The sequence below is a fragment of the Aegilops tauschii genome, chromosome 3 (genome assembly GCF_002575655.3).
Source record: "Aegilops tauschii subsp. strangulata cultivar AL8/78 chromosome 3, Aet v6.0, whole genome shotgun sequence".
In the NCBI taxonomy this organism is placed as follows: Eukaryota; Viridiplantae; Streptophyta; class Magnoliopsida; order Poales; family Poaceae; genus Aegilops; species Aegilops tauschii.
The window spans coordinates 143,003,607-143,020,173 of NC_053037.3; the positions used below are offsets into that span (position 1 = coordinate 143,003,607).

At 44.2% G+C, this 16,567-nt stretch overlaps 2 protein-coding genes across 15 annotated transcripts; both read left to right on the plus strand.

Annotated features, from left to right (window-relative positions):
* Positions 1–3,882: 3,882 nt before the first annotated feature.
* LOC109773963 (RNA-binding KH domain-containing protein RCF3) lies at positions 3,883–12,371 on the plus strand. 14 transcript variants are annotated; one of them, XR_012204489.1, is made up of 10 exons: positions 3,883–4,037; positions 4,620–5,407; positions 5,530–6,033; positions 6,770–7,021; positions 7,211–7,468; positions 7,934–8,004; positions 8,097–8,205; positions 8,290–8,451; positions 10,440–10,549; positions 11,636–12,371. XR_012204489.1 is itself a non-coding variant. In XM_073510181.1 (9 exons), the coding sequence occupies exons 2-8, from the start codon at positions 4,628–4,630 to the stop codon at positions 8,431–8,433; spliced, it is 2,118 nt and encodes a 705-aa protein (XP_073366282.1). In that variant the 5' UTR covers positions 3,883–4,037; positions 4,620–4,627; the 3' UTR covers positions 8,434–8,451; positions 10,432–10,550. The 14 variants fall into 14 exon arrangements, 6 of the variants coding, with proteins under 6 accessions (XP_073366282.1, XP_073366278.1, XP_073366280.1 ...); XR_012204482.1 differs by having other exon boundaries at positions 3,903–4,037; positions 4,616–5,407; positions 8,290–8,504; positions 10,432–10,549; XR_012204483.1 differs by having other exon boundaries at positions 3,903–4,037; positions 4,616–5,407; positions 8,290–8,504.
* A 1,807-nt stretch (positions 12,372–14,178) lies between these two features.
* Positions 14,179–15,935, plus strand: LOC109774000 (uncharacterized). The gene has a single exon (XM_020332723.4). It carries the CDS (start codon positions 14,443–14,445, stop codon positions 15,652–15,654), a length of 1,212 nt encoding a protein of 403 aa, XP_020188312.1. The 5' UTR covers positions 14,179–14,442; the 3' UTR covers positions 15,655–15,935.
* Positions 15,936–16,567: the final 632 nt, after the last annotated feature.

Sequence of the window (16,567 nt, forward strand, 5' to 3'; positions counted from 1 at the left end):
AACTTTGGAGTTATTCTTTGTTGCACGTTGAGGAATTGCCATATGATTTAATTATGTTAGCATTGTTGAGAGATTTTGCACTAGTGAAAGTAAGAACCCTAGGCCTTGTTTTCAAGCATTGCAATACAGTTTTTGCTCACTTTTGTTAGTAGCTACCTTGCTGTTCTTATATTTTCATATTACAAAAACCTATATCTACTATCCATATTACACTTGTATCACCATCACTTCGCCGAACTAGTGCACCTACACAATTTACCATTGTATTGGGTGTGTTGGGGACACAAGAGACTCTTTGTTATTTGGTTGCAGGGTTGTTTGAGAGAGACTATCTTCATCCCATGCCTCCCACGGATTGATAAACCTTAGGTCATCCACTTGAGGGAAAATTGCTACTATCCTACAAAACTCTGCGCTTGGAGGCCCAACACGAGTCTACAAGAAGATATGTTGCGTAGTAGACATTAAGCTCTTTTCTGGCGCCATTGCCGGGGAGGTGAGTGCTTGGAAGTATATCTTTAGATCTTGCAATTGAATCTTTTAGTTTCTTGTTTTATCACTAGTTTGGTCAATAAAAGAAAACTACAAAAAAATGTTGCCCCATATATTTGTCTTTATCGTGTCTTTCTTGAAAATGGCGGATTTGAAAATTATGCTTAATTGATAGAAGAAAAATTCAATAAAATGTTTGGCATAAAATCCATGAATGATAAGCATAATTACAATGTTGCTAGTATGAACTCTTTGAATATCCATGATGCAAATGATATGCAAATCCCAAAGCATGGGGATGATATGTTTGATGAAGTTGATATTTTTAGTCCCCCGAGTTTTGATGTGCAAATTTGTTATGATGATTGCATGCCTCCTATTTATGATGATTGCAATATTTATGAAGTGGGTTTGGAAGAGTGTCAACTTTAGATAAAAATTATCCTGCTTTTTTGGAGGTTGTTGAATCTTATTATAATGATAAAAGTGGATTTGGTGAGGTCATGACTTTATTTAGTGATGAATCCACTATTTTGGAAGAGGTTTCAATTGATTGTGATAACAAAGTTGCTATCTACGATGATTATTGTGATGACAAGTATGCTAGAAATAATAATGATAACCATAAAACTTGTCATCATGATTTTAATGTTCAATTGATTATGCCAACCAAGTATCACATGATAGTTATTTTGTTGAGTTTATATTATGAATGAGAAGAAATTTGCTTACGTGCAGAGTAATAAAAATTCTATGCTTGTGGATCATGAAAATAATGTTTTATGTGATAGTTATATTGTTGAATCCATTCATGATGCTACTGAAAATTACTATGAGAGAGTAACATATGCTTCTACATATTGCAATAATATCAAGTTTCCTCTCTATGTGTTGAAAGCCTTGAAGTTATGCTTGTTTTGCCTTCCTATGCTAGTTGATTCTTGTTCCCATAAATTGTTTGCTCACAAAATCCTTATGCATAGGAAGTGCGTTAGACTTAAACGTGCTAGTCATATTCTTCATGATGCTCCCATTATGTTTCAATTCTTATTTTTATGTGAGCATCATTGAAATCATTGTGCCTAGCTAAAAAGGCATTAAAGAAAAGCGCTTGTTGGGAGACAACCCAATATTTACCCCTATTTTTGTGTGTTCACATGATTAAGCTACTTAGTAATCATGTTTTGTAGATTTTGTTTCAATAAATTGCCAAGTGAAGCCTTTGGGATGGCGTGGATGATAGTTGATTGGATTCTGTGCAAAAACAAAAACTTTTGCGCCCAGTGACCAAATTGTTAAAAATCACCAGAGCGTCATTTTTTTTACACATTATTGATATAAATTTCCTACGTTGTCCTAATTTTTTTTAGAATTTTTGGAGTAACAGAAATATGGGCATTGTTCAGGTCATTACAGACTCTTCTGTTTTTGACAGATTATATTTTCAACGCATAGTTTGCTTGTTTTATAGTTTCTATAGCTTACATTGGTCAATATAAATTGTAGAAATTGTAGGGTACAATAGGCATTATGTGTAAATTATTATGAATCTTGTCTTTGACAGTACCCAAGTGAATGATTTGTTTTACTATACTAACCCATATGACGAAGTTCCCTTAAGTTTTGTGTGATTGAAGTTTTTAAGTTTTGGGTGAGATATCGACATGAGGAGAACAAGGAGTGGCAGGACCCTAAGCTTGGGGATGCCCAAGGCACCCCAAGGTAATATTCAAGGAATACCCAAGCAACTAAGCTTGGGGATGCCCCGGAAGGCACCCCCTCTTTCGTCTTCAACATTATTGATAACCTCACTTGGAGTTATATTTTTATTCGTCACATGATATGAGTTTTTCTTCGAGCGTCATTTTATTTTAGTTGGATTTTCTTGCTGCTATTTAGAATAATGTTTTGTATCTTTTACTTCAATAAAAGTGTCAAGTATAGCCTTTACCTTGCTTATTTTGCAAGTCTTGTTGCTGTTTGAAAACAGAAAGTTTGTTGTTATGTTTTGGATATTTGCAAATAGTCAGAACATGATAAAATCTTAAATTTTTTACACAAGAAGCTATAAAAAAATTTCTGTCTTGTGGATGGCGCTCTCCGGAAAGGCTGGTCTCTCCTCGTGTGTCGTTCGTCCATATACCTTCAATTCCTTTGACACATCACTTGGACGAGTGTCATTAAAGCTGTATCTTCAGAGGCGAGCTGCCACGTGACTAGACAAGTTTCACCTAATTACCTGCTCACTGGACACCTAACCGACAAGTGACAACCTGATCGATGAGGTGGAGCGGTGGCAAGGTAGTGGGATGTTTGCCGGACTCGGAGCTTGCCGGGCTTGGATCTTGGCGATTTTCCCCGGCAAGGATCTTGCCGGGCTTTGGAGCCGTATCTTCAATATTTCTGATCTCTATCTTTTGAGATTTTTTTTTGCTTCTTCATTAATCTCGACTTAGATTTGTCTTTGATTATCCTCCGACAAGCCCTTGCCGCCGGGAAGGCTGCTACTGCCTGTGCATAAGTCTGGGGGTATTAAGAACCCCATTCTTAATACACCGACATGGCCCGTCTCGTATTTTTTTGCTGGGAGCTACATATTTTTCAAAATCACTAATTAAGGAGCATTGTTTGCAAAGATCACTCCCACCTTCACATGCAGTGTTCCACTTGTCGCAACCCATGAGTTTTCCTTTTTTTAAGATCGGTTTATTCAAAATATTGTATCTTTTAAACCGCGCATACAAATATTGAACCGTTTTCACCGTTGGATTCCTTGCATCGGGACTTCAAAATTATGTCTCATGTTGATAGGTTTTGACGATCTTTTTTCACAAAAAAACCGGATGAAAAAACCGAAACGGGAGCATGTTTTTTTCCTTTCCGAAAGAGACACGACTGTGCCTCTCGCGGAAGGAAAAACCCTTCCGTCTTCGAGAGGCACGACCTCTAGCATAAGAAAATCCGTGCCTCTCGCGAAAGAAAAAAACATGTTATTTGGTCCAAAAGCTAAGAAAGACCGATGAAAATTCGAAAAGCCAAAAAAAAAAACCATCTAAAAAGCAGAAAACATGTGCGAAAAAAAATCGGAGGGAGCACCCAAAGCGTGACACGTCGCGGTGGTTGAGAGTGCGCCACAACCCACACAGGTGACCCTTGTGTGGGCTCCCGAAGGAGTACTCCTTATTTTTTTTAAGAATCACTCCTTTAGTTTTTTTTTGAGAAACTACTTCTTATATTTTTTTTTTTGACAGAACCACTCCTTCTTTAGTTGCTCCCATGGGAAGTACTTTTTTTTTTGAGAATTTCCCATGGGAAGTACTTAGCTTGAAGAATTGGAGAGGGCCGGTATGAAGTGAACGTTTCGGCCCACTCAGACCTTCAAGTTACGAGCTTCTGCCGAGGCCCAGTAAAAGGGATCTGAAAAAAGGGTCCAGAAGCAGAGCTTCCTCTTCGCCATCCCCTCCCGACGGCGTCGCCGAAACCCTCTCCGCCGAACACCCCCGCTGCTCCAGCCCTTCTCCCGGCGAAGCACGGGAACCTCGAAGGTATTCTTCTCTCGTAGTACTCACCCCCCCCCCCCCCCCCCCCCCACCTCCTCCGCTCTACAGTGTCGCCGTGGAGCGGAGATCCATCCGCACCTGTATTGATTTCTTACCCTAACCTGCTTATATTGCCCGGGAAGTTTTTTCTTTTGCCTGCTCTCTGTTTGCTACTTGGCGCAGCACGGACAGCAGTTTATTTTTCCAACTGAAGCCCCATGGACTTCACTAGGTCCGTCCCTGGATGTAGGTCTAGGAATTAGGGCCTGTTATGTATTGGTAGCAAGCACTAGTGTGGTTTCCTCCTAGAAATCCTGGCATTAGAAGTAGCACGTTTGATCTGCCTCTGTTGATATGGATGTGCCATGTCCTCCTATTTGTTGCACATTTAACCATATTTGTCATGTGATGCTGTTTTCTTTTACGGTTACTTGAGTGCTGCAAATCTGGATGTTAGATTATCATCTTGTTGTGACAATTGGGCCGCTGATATTTGGTACCAGATAATGGTCATATTTATTCGTCGGTTATTGGCACAGTAGCTAATTTCTTATTTTCTTTGGTGCTCTCCGCTTGCCTGTCAGGCAGTATACGACATGGCTTCGCATGCGTACCCTTCCAAGAGACCATTCCAGAAGAAGTATTCAGAACACAATGGTCGGGCCAAGTGGCAAAAGACAAAACATGCTCCTTCACAGCAGACTCAGCTGACAATACAGCCTGGAGTTCCTCTTATCCGCATTCTTTGCCCTACTGAGAAATGTGGGAATGTTATTGGTAAAGGTGGTAGCATCATTGCAAAGATAAGGCAAGAAAACGGAGTGAAAATCCGGGTTGATGAAGCAGTCCCTGGTTGCGACGAGAGAGTTATTGTCATAACTACCGTTGAGAAGGACAAAGAAGCTAGCCACGAGCAAGGTAAAGAGAATGATGGTGGTACTGCTGTTTCTGCTGATGGCGAGCATGAGAAGGAGAAAGACCACAGTAAGGAAGAAAAAGATGATTCAGATAATGCCCACGGCAAGGAAGAACAAGATGATGCAGAGAGAGATGACAGCAAGGAAGAAAATGATGATTCCTCTGTTGCAAAAACTACAAAGTTGGAGCCAGAGAGGGTAATACCATCAGCAATGAACGCTGTTTTGCATGTCTTTGATAGGATTTTTATAACTGAAAGTGAAAATGGAACTGGAGATGCATCAGGCCAGAAAACTCCTCTTTCTTTCAGATTGTTGGTGCTAGATAGCCAAGTAGGTTCGCTTTTGGGAATTCGAGGTAGTGTGATTAAGCAAATGTCCGCTGACAGTGGCTGTGAAATCCGAGTTTCAAAGGAGAATCTTCCTTTATGTGCTTTACTCAAAGATGAACTTTGTCAGGTAGATTTTTCCAGTACTGAATTTAGTTTTCTTGTTCCTTGCAATTATCTTTTGTAGTGTATCCAAGATTTTGCTTTTGGAAGATTATATTTCTGGCATTTCTTGATATATCATTTCTGCAGATTAATGGAGAGCTTGACTCAGTTAGGAAAGGTCTGAATGCAGTGGCTCAAGTGCTCTTTACTCACCCCCCTAGGGAAAGTGATGTAGTTCCTGTTGTTCATCCTTCTGGTTCATCATCACGCACCTTCGATCGCTCAGATGGTCTTCCTCCAGGAATGCCACCTAACTTTCATCTCCCTTTTCAAGGGCCATCCCATGCCAGGGGACCTTTTGATACCATTGACCAAAGGCCAAATGTTGCACCTTTCCCAACTTTTCCTGACCAACGCTCAAACATTCCTCCCTTTTCTGCTTTTCCTGATGCTCTCATGCATGGCAACGCTTCAGTTCCTCCAGAACCTCTCACCTTCAGGCTATTATGTTCAAGTGACAAGGTCGGAAGTATTATAGGGAAGGGTGGAAACAGTATCAAGACTATTCAGAAAGATACCGGTTGTGAAATAAAAATTCTCGAGACTATTCCAAAGTCAGATGATCACATCATAATCATCTCTGGACCGGCGGTAACAACCTTACTTTTCTCTTGATAGTGCAGTTTCATTCATTAAATAAACCCAGTAACTATTCATTATTTCATTACCCCTTTAGCCCATTCTGTGACCTGTTTTTTGGCAGTGAAGGCATTTAAGGATTAAAATGAATAGATAATGTTTTTCTTGTTTTTTTTCATTCTCCAGTGTTTCTAGATAATTGGATTCTTTGAATGTGTTATTGGCAATTTTCATATATGTTTTCATGCTTTGTCCTCAAGGCTACCATTTGGTAGCATATGCAGTACCATTTCTTGGGAGTACAGGCAGCAACCAGAAATGTGGTTGCCAGGGAGCCTGTCATAACTGGTGGTAATATTGTACTCCCTCCGTCTCATAATGTAAGACGTTTTTGCAAGCCATGTTAGCTTGCAAAAGCGTCTTATATTATGGGACTGAGGGAGTACATAATCTGGTAAATTGTTATTTTTAGTGGACATTGTAAATGCATTAGAAGGTTGTATGGCACAAGAATTTTGGGGCACATTTCTGGTGTTTTGTACTTCTTTCCTCATTCTCTGCTATATGTTTTTCAAATGTCTGTTTCTTATTTTGACACATGCGGCATTCATTGTTAATAGCAAATCATAGCATTGGAGTTTGCTATGACATTTAATTATTTTTTGTTAGCATTCCATTCTGAATGGCAGTTATCCTCTACCTGGAAAGTAGTCTTTCTAATGTTTTAATTTTTCTTTGTGCTCTGTAGCATCCAGGTGATGGCATTTCCCCAGCACAGAATGCAATTCTGCATGTGCAGCGTAAAATCACGCCACCCACCTCTAACAAGGAGGGTCCTGCAATATCTAGGCTGATTGTTTCACCTAACCAAGTTGGCTGCCTCCTTGGCAAAGGTGGCAGTATCATAGCTGAAATGAGGAAGCTGTCAAAAGCTCATATAATAGTGCTGAGCAAAGACAAGATTCCAAGGGGTGTACAAGAAATTGATGAAGTTGTTCAGGTCTGCTTTTGTTGGATTGAATAGATCCTATTTATCAATATTACAAACAATGCATTAAGATCTTTGCCTTGTCGAATGTCAACTTCATCTGTTATTTTACAATCTTGGCTTTACCACACTGGATATTTTCGTACAACACTTTTAGTTCCTTTTCCAGGTTAATTAACTGCAGAATTTCTACTCTTTCAGATAACCGGGGATTCTGAGGCTATTCAGGAAGCTCTGATGCAGATAACTGCTAGGCTACGTAACAATCTTTTCCGGGACAGAATGGCTTCAATGGGTCCCAGTATGCAGCCACCTTTTGGTTTGCTGGATCCCCAGTTTGGTGCATTTGCGGGAATCCATGAATCTACATCTCCTAGAATTTATCCTAATGCATCTCAGTTTCATAAAGATTTCATGGGACGACCATTGGATGAGATGCCTGCTCCTTGGACCACAAAGGTACGACCGATTTGTTCTCTTCCAATATTTTCTTGAGCATGCTATAAGAGGAACAGTAGTTTACAGCATTCAGTTCTTTTGGTTTGTCAGTTGATAAAATTATGTTGGACATCCTAAGCAAAGCTCCTCTTTCTTTGGAAAGGTTGTAAGTCTGCTTATAATGATTGGCTTGGCTGGGGACCAGATTTGGTCACCAGTTAGTGTGGCATTGCATAAGATGGGCATGCAAGAGTTTTGATGCGAGACTTGCCTGATTTGTTGTGAATTAATCTATGTGTCATGGCACCAGAATTGTAGTCGCCATCTGATTAACAAAATCAATAGTGATCAAATATATATCACATGCTGCATTGGATTGTAGATTATTAATCAGGCAAATGGCTTTAATACGCCATAAGTTCATAATGTTTTTGCTTATAGCCCTATACCATCGTGATCCTACTCTCAACTTTGTTGGGCATGCAGGATGTTGGTGATCCGATGTCAATATCTGGCATTCCTGGAATGGCACACAGAGGAATGGGTGGATTCTCTGGGTTTGTTTCTTGTCTTGTGTTTTAAATTTTCTTCCCTTTTGATTGGCAACATCAGGAAACATCATGTATTTACTGATAAAATTTAATTGCAGTCCTGTTCATTCATCTAGGCCAATCATAACTGGAAATATCATGGTTCCAAGATTAGTTATACCTGCTCTATGTGGGCATGATGGAGGTTGTTTGAATCTGATTCGCGAGGTTTGTGTCCGAAAGTTATGTGTCATGTAGCATATCTGGTTAACTATATATGTGTATGATTGACATAATTAATCCTATATGCAGTTTTCAGGAGCTAAGATAACAATCGATGAACCGCTAGCTGATTCCATCGATACACCTGTTATGATATCTGGCACACCGGATCAGATGCATGCAGCCCGAAGTCTTGTTCAAGCATTTGTTCTAAGTGAACCACCTGCCTCATGAGATTTCAAATCTCTGAAGGTGATGCATCCCCTTCTAATATTTTGATCCTTCTGGGGAGGTCATACGCCCAGGTGATGCTGTTTGCGTGCTGGGCAATGAAGCTAGTAACCTTATGTGTGTTTGAATTTTTCATCACTCTGTCTGCAGAGTTGCATGCGTGAATGGATAATTATGCTGAACAAAGACTAAAATTCCAGTGGTGGAACTTCTCTAGGTTCCTTTTATAATCTCCCAAAGTTGTGGCACCAGATATGGAAAGCATTATAGCTGCCTGAATCTATCACTTTATGCAAGCCATAGCTTGGGGTTGGAAAGTTTCTAACCTTTTTGTATGAGAACCCGATCATGCGATGTTGTGAACTTCTATAAAGGGAAACAACCTATTAGTGATCATTATGAATTTTGGTTTGACATCTGCATTATTAAGGACTGACATGACCACTATTCGCTGGACCAATACCCTAATATATCTAGTACTCCCTCCGTAAACTAATATAAGAGCATTTAGATTACTACTTTAGTGATCTAAACGCTCTTATATTAGTTTACAGAGGGAGTATCAAATACTGGTAATAGTACCTAAACATATCAAATCATTTCCTAGTGTCCTGTATTAATTACTTCTAGCAAATTCAGGCAGAACAACTATCCCAGAGGCCTTTGCAGTGACATATTTGCAGTAGACTATCATAAGCTATAGCAGCAGCAGCTTAATATATTGCACCTGTTGGACCAAAGGGCAGTCGAGTACTTGCTGGTAGCATTATTATTTTTGCTATAACATACTGCATACAACACTGCTCTAATGATGGCGAACCTTGCTTGGATTAATATGAGCAAGTCAATCATTTAAATCTTAGGAATGCATGTCTTGCTGGTTATATGTTGTATTTTCTATATTATTTGTGAGGACATACATTTTTATGTATATCTGCAAACTTCGCTGCTCGCGACATACGGATATTACTAGTTCACATAGTTATGCATTACAAACATTATTGGTCTCATTTGCTTTAAATAAATAGTATTATTTATATTTTTGAGTCACCTTCCCTTAATGCTGTACGTTTTTCCATTACCATGTACATGCTATTTTATAATCTTTATACATGATTTTCTACTTACTGAATTGCGCATCCAATGCTTCAAACTTCTGTTGCTACTATATCTAAAACCTTATGGACACTCGGAGGTGAATTTTATTTTCGACCCTTCCCCGGACCCTGCGCAAGCGGGAGCTACATGCACCGGGCTGCCCTTTGTATAAGCTGTTCGGTGACAAAACCTCCTATTTTCGTAGCTTTAGCTGGTAAATCCAACATGGTATTGAATTAACTGAACCTGAATTTCACAAATGTGATGAAGGCAAATTTGTATTGCATTAGTGCGTTAGGACTCCCAAGCAAATTTGTACAAGAGGGACATAGAGGGTGATTGGTGGGCTGGCTCATCCATTCACTTGCATAGCTCATGCAGCATGTTTTTCAATCCCCTTAATTGGTTGATCAGCTTGCACCTGGTAGCTGGGCCTGACAGATGCAAAAATCAAGCATTGGTGCTGGCTCCCATGAACGGGGAAAATGAGCCTGCTCCCATGTCTAGACTTGAGTTGACCTTGGTTAAGTGATTTTGAGATTCATCATTCATGAAGCCAACCAAATAACCACCCATAATTTTTCACCCCTTGGCATGTTTTTTTGTTGAACCAGCGTATCCTAGCCTGTGCCCCCCCCTGAGACAGGCTCAGGGGATTCAAGTTAGCAATCACCTATCTCTTGCCTTAATGGGCATTGTAGATTAGTCAAATACTCTCTGGGGGTAACCAGTCACCCCCATAGTATTTTGAGTACATGAAAAGGACAATTTTTATTATATTTTGGTTGTAGTTTCTTTCATTCTTTTGCTTCGCGCCTACTTTGCTCGTGTTGCTTTTGATAACTAGCTACCATGATGATACAAAAATGACATTTGGTTGCTTGATGAATCTTATGTTTTAAGGTCAGCAGTTTTGGTGAGTTGTCAACTGGGGTAGTTCCTTGTAGGCAGACAGTTGGTTATCATCTCTGCTTGGTTATACTTTGCTGCTATGTTAGCATTGGAGGCTGCATCCTAGAAGGTATGAATGTTGTAGTTCTGTCTGATTGATTGACTTGTTTTCTCTAGATGTATTTTTTATCAACGAGGCTCCCAACCTTTTTTTAGGTTTTTGTATTAATTGGAGTTTCAAATACTCAGCCTATTGCTTGTTGATGTTCCACTAACCTGCTTTACTTAAATGGATTGACCATTGGAAATAAATAGCCTTAGTGAATAAAAGAATACCTAGTAAATACTGTTAGATGCCTACACGATTAGCTTAATGTATTATCATTCTGAATGCCTTGGTTTGGATGGATGGGTTGGCTACAGTTATGACTGACGACTCTTAGTTTAGTTTGATATTGGTAAAGATGGAAAATTAGGAGGATTTTAACATTGGTAAAGATGGAAAATTAGGAGGATTTTAACAGTGATTCACTAAAGTAGTTTGTTGATCTTGTTGTGCGATGCATGACCTGGGTGTTCATCTAGTACTTGTGTCCTGCTTAGCGACCACTAGTTGCTGCATCCCCATTCTAGGAAAACAGGGCCGAATCCGAATCTTGTTGGTTCTCGCTTTCAGCCCCCAAAACTGGGTGGTGTATGGTTTACGATATTGGTCCGAACTCTTTTAACATCTTAGGTTGTGGAATCTACCAACTCCTACAATATACTATTTTTACAAGAAGAATTAAGCTGCCTTGGGTTATGAACCTGGGAATATCCATTGCTGCTACTGGATTTGCAGTCATTAATATATGTGCTGAGATGTTTATGATGGCATAGCCACATTTTTTTTACATATGTGCGGCTTTCCAAAATAAATGAAATATAGCTGTTGAGTTTTAGGACCATGCCATGTATGTTTTCATGCGGATGGTTCCATGTATGTTTTCATGCGGATGGTTCTGAAGATGAAACACGCAACACCTCGAAGTATTTGTGCTTGCAACCTTGTAACAATAAGCTGTACCTAGAAGTGTGTATCTTACATTTGAATATGTAATGCGTTGTAAAAAAAGAAGAAAAAATAAAAAAAATGAGGTTTTTTTTCCATGTCATGCGCTCATGAATTTTGATGATCCAGTTTCCAACTGGTAAATGACAACCGTGTTTCAACCAGGAAAACAATCAAGTGGCGTGAAATACATAACTTGAACGGATGAGATTCAACTGGAGACGAAAGCGACTGTCCTTGAATCACTTTCATTTTTCTGTTGGACTACGTGGACAGCTAACAACCAGTGTGAGACGATTGTGGCCCACAAGCACCAAGCTCGATTAACGTTGCACTTCGTCTTAAAAAAAAACTTGCGCAGTGTTCTATTCCTGTTATTTTTTTAGAAGGTATTCCTTATTCTTGGTACACTAAAAAAATGGACGTTTTGGATTGAAGCGCTGTCAGCATGTCCGTATGGCTGTGAACTTCTGGTTTATGAGCCGTTCATTTACTGGATCGGACGGCTACTACTCATTCGTTTGTGTATACTTGTTCTAGAGGGTTAAGCAGCACTCCACAATATACGAGCAATGTAGGCAGACGCAGCATGAAGCCTCGCTTCCGGTGCATACATGAGCACAAGCACATTCAGACAGGCGATGGACATAGAAAATTACTATGATATTCTAGCACCAGGATGCTTCTATTTTGTAGCCACATATTGTATGAAGCTTCTATTTTGTGGCTCATATGTACAACTTCCATCCAATGGTGGTCAATTGTCTTCTCGCTTACACAAGGGGCGGCAAATCTAATCCCTTTCGGCTCTATTTTGTAGCCCATGTTGTATGAAGCTTCTATTTTGTGACTCATGTACAAATTCACTCCAATAGTGGTCAATCGTCTTCTCCTTCTCTCACACAGGCGGCGGCAGATCTAATCCCCCCATCGGCCACTGGGCTCTTCTTCCCTCTGCTTGTTTGGTTCTGTGGAGAGGAGGAATCCCAGCTCCTTAGTTATGGCTAGTAGTCTAAGTTGGGTTTTTTCTTGCAGTGGTGTTCAGATGAAAGGCAGTGTCTCACCTTTGAGGCTGTCTTTTGGGTTTTGATCCTTCTTGAGTTTGTTCATGGACAAATTCGACGGTGCTCCTGTGTAGATTAATGTCATCTCAAGAAGCGAGCAAACCTTGTTTTAGTAGGGAAGTGGTCGTGCTAAGGCCCGATCGGACCAGTGCACCAGAATAACTGTCGTCAATCAAGAAATTTTAGATCGAAAGGACCAAATATGTAGACACATAACCGAAGAAAAACAAAGATTGGTTCTAAACAGATCCATCAAACACCAGCATGATTGAATCCCACGAGATGATGGAGACACACCGTCACACGCCCTCCAATGCCGCTAGAATGCACCATCGGGGAGGGGGGGATTGGACATAGAGACATTATCCCTAGTAGGGGACATCAGCGCCGCCACAAGCCCCAACCGGGACGGTGAACCAAACAAGAACAAGAGCATGGTCCCTCTCGCCAAAGAGGGCCCGGGACCTCTCCACCTCCACGACCCAAAGAGGATCGGAAGTGAGGCGGACCGACATCGACACCGATGGGAGGAGGGAAAACCCTAGTCGCATGGGAGTCACTTCTTGGGGAGGAGGAAAACTAAGGATATGATTAATGCATGAAGACTTTCCGGCTGTCATCGACAAGGTTAGGCTGGCTTCGGACCTTTGGTAGGGAAGTAACGACAATGGTGCATCGATGCCTTGTTCTTATACTGGTAGCAAATTCACTGAGGATAGATCCACCCGAGACACACCTCCACACGCCCACGAACAATGCTAGACGCACCACCGAAACGAGGGCTAGGCGGGGAGATCTTTATTCCATCTTCAGGGAGCCGTCGCCGTCTCGCCTTCCTGAGCAGGACACAAACCCTAACAAATCTCAAAGAAACGACTCACAACGGAGCCCTCCCGCTGGCCCTTGCCAGGATCCACCGCACCCCATGGCCCTAGGGCCACCGGAGACAAGGCGGACCTGCGGCGGAGCTGGCGAGAGGCACAAACCCTGGCTTTTTTTTGGAGGAGGAGGCCGCTGCATGGTACCTTTGCTCGGATCTGGTTGTTGTTCGTCTATGTTCGCGTGTCTCCGGTTGGATCCTTCCGATCTACGTTATTCTTCATCGGCGGCGGTTGCTGTTATGGCGCTAGTTCTATGGGGTCTTAGCACGATGACTTTCTGACTGTCTACTACAACAAGTTGTGCCCGACATCGACGAGGGAGGGACGATGACGGCGGCGCGTCTTCGGCTTGCTTCAGTGCTTGTACTCATTGCTAGGTGGTCTACGGATCTGGATGTAATTTTTTATTATTTTTGGTGTTCGTTGTACTGCCATGATTGAAGATGAATCGATCGGAAGTTTTCTCGCAAAAAAGAATTATCAGAATTATCGCATCAAGTTTTTTCCGCGGTAACTAGCACATCAATTCAGCTGGTTAAAAATGTAGTTGCATAACAAAAAATAAAGTTATGCCCCATAAAATAAAAACCCAATCTATACAATGTGTGTAACCATGTGGATTTTGGTTAGGCGAGAAGTAACCTGTATTGATCATCAATTACAAAAAAAATCCGAATTTTCCAGTCGGCAGAGATGTAGAGCCTACTGTACCTTGGTGTACTAGTAGTATATCAGTATAGGTTTAAGCTCGGCCACTGGTTTTTCGAAGACAGAGAGACAAGGAAACAGGAAATGCAATTCCATGGCGCAGAGCGGCGGGAAGAAATTTGGGAGCAGCTCTGATGTTAACCGGGCCGCGAGTCCATCCGTGCACACCATCTTATCACCACCCAAGCAGCCCACTCCCTCCACAGCTTCCATCGCATCCTCTCCTCCAAACTCGCCTTCCCTCCACAGCCACAAAAGCCGTACCTGGAGCTCGCCAGCCAAGTCTCACCTCGCCTAGCTCCAAGGCACCAGGCGCACCATGGGTTGCTCGGGCTCCAAGGAAGTGGCGGTGGCCGAGGTTGCCTACCGCCCTCCGGCCACCAGCGTTTCCCTCTTCGACATCAGCGCCGTCGAGGAGCCGTGGCTCATCGCCAAGCAGAACGCCGCCACCAACGGCGACGTCGAGGCAGAGCAGAGTGATGACGAATACGAAGACGACGATGAAGAGGAGGAGGAGGAAGAGCAGGACGCCAAGAAGCCCACCGCCGGCGTGGCGCTCCCTATCCTCGACAAGCTCGACGGCTACGAGCTCGCGCCGGCGTCGTGGTCCGAGGTGAGCAAGGCCCTTGAAGACATCAAGCCTACGCTCGACTCCAAGCAAACGACGGACCCCAAGCCTGCCCCCAAGAAGAAAAAGAAGAAGAAGAAGCAACCAGCTGAGGCACAGGCCCAGCCGGCGGCACCGCCGCCAACTCAGAAGGAGCAGACGTCCCAGACGCCGTCTGTTGCCGGCACGGGAGAGGCTGCCAAGAAGGCCCCGCCACCGCCGACGCCGTACGCGCGTGGCGCATCGGATTCTGACACGAGGAAGCCCGCGCCGCCGGAGCTCACAGGGCGGCGCGTCGTGAAAGAAAACCCCTTCCTGCTGCGGGACCGCGAGACCAAGAACGCGGACGGGACCGCCACCGCGCCCAAGTGGCGCCGGAGGGACCCGTTTGAGGGGTATCCCGAGCGACGCCCCCCGGGCGCGAGCGGCGGCGGGGTGGTGCTGTACACGACGACGCTCCGTGGCGTGCGGCGCACGTTCGAGGACTGCGAGCGCGCGCGTGCGGCGGTCGAGATGTGCGCGGAGGCGGCGGGCCTGACCGTGGACGAGCGCGACGTGGCGCTGCACGGGGAGTACCTGCGCGAGCTCCGGGAGCTGCTGGCGGCCGACGAGGAGCAGGGCGCCGGCGTCTCGCCGCCGCCGAGGCTGTTCGTGATGGGGCGGTACCTGGGCGGCGCGGAGGCGTGCGCGGAGCTGGTGGAGAGCGGGAAGCTGGCGGAGATGCTGCGTTGGGCCAGGGCGCGCGGGGAGGCGTGCGCGGCCAAGGACGGCCGCGGCTGCGAGGGGTGCGGCGGGGCGCGGTTCGTGCCGTGCCTGGAGTGCGGCGGCGGCTGCAAGGTGGTGGTCGGCGGCACCGGCGGCGTGGTCGAGAGGTGCGGCAAGTGCAACGAGAACGGCTTGATGATGTGCCCCATCTGCCACTGATGGAGCTCCAAACTTTCATCCATGCATCTGTGCATACGTACACAAGGCAAGCATGTCGTTGCCTGCCGCGATCGAGCTTAAATCAAAGCATGTTCTCTGTAGTAGTATATGAGTAGAATACAGTACAGTTTAAGAAGAACAGGGTATTGCGTGTTGAACCGAAAAGGAAAACTTGGGCGTGTCTTGTGTAGCTTTGGCAATCTGGCTAATTGATGGAGTAATCTCTTTTGTAAATCTGGTTGTCGACCCAAGAGAAGAAAACGAGTATGGCTTCGATCGTAGTTATCCTTGTCAATGGTGGTGGTAGTAGTAGAGATATGGTTTGCTACAGCTGCTGGGCTGCCTCGAGAGGCATGGGGAGTAGAAGCCGCGAGGCAACTTGTGAACCAGCTCGGCCTGCAGCCGAAGCGAGATCCGTCGTCGGTAGGTTTGGACTGAAGCGGAGCGAAGCAAAGTTAGGATATGAGCCCTTACAAAAATTCCTAAAATTTCTATATACAAAGTTACTGGTATTGTTATCTCCCTGCCCCCGCGTCCCTAAACCTAGGCGACACGGGGGGCGATCTGCAGCCACCGACCCAAAGGCCTCCTCCCTCGTCCTCTCTCCCCTGCCGCCGCCGGAGGCCACGCCCGTAGCCTGGCCAGTGATGGCGGCGGCGGGGCTCTCCCTCTCGCGTGGTGGCTGCGTCTTCCCCTGGCGGCGGCGGCACACAGAACTGCGGGGCACCGGCGGCGTGGAGCGGCGGGTTCCTGCGGCGAGTGTGACACCGGGGTTAGAGCAGGCGCGATACCGCGGCAGAGGAGCCCCTGTGGCGGCGGCCCAGATCGCAGATCTCACCGTACCCAGATGGGCTTCGACGGGCCGGCGGATCTGGTGAGCGTCTACAGGCGGGCATGGTGGGCCTGGCGACGC

Bases quoted from the DNA above. Each gene is read 5' to 3' on its own strand.
- LOC109773963 (XM_073510181.1), top strand. From the start codon at position 4,628: ATGGCTTCGCATGCGTACCCTTCCAAGAGACCATTCCAGAAGAAGTAT. The intron at 5,408-5,529 runs GTAGATTTTTCC...TCATTTCTGCAG, and splicing joins TCAAAGATGAACTTTGTCAG to ATTAATGGAGAGCTTGACTC. The intron at 8,206-8,289 runs GTTTGTGTCCGA...TCCTATATGCAG, and splicing joins GTTTGAATCTGATTCGCGAG to TTTTCAGGAGCTAAGATAAC.
- LOC109774000 (XM_020332723.4), top strand. From the start codon at position 14,443: ATGGGTTGCTCGGGCTCCAAGGAAGTGGCGGTGGCCGAGGTTGCCTAC.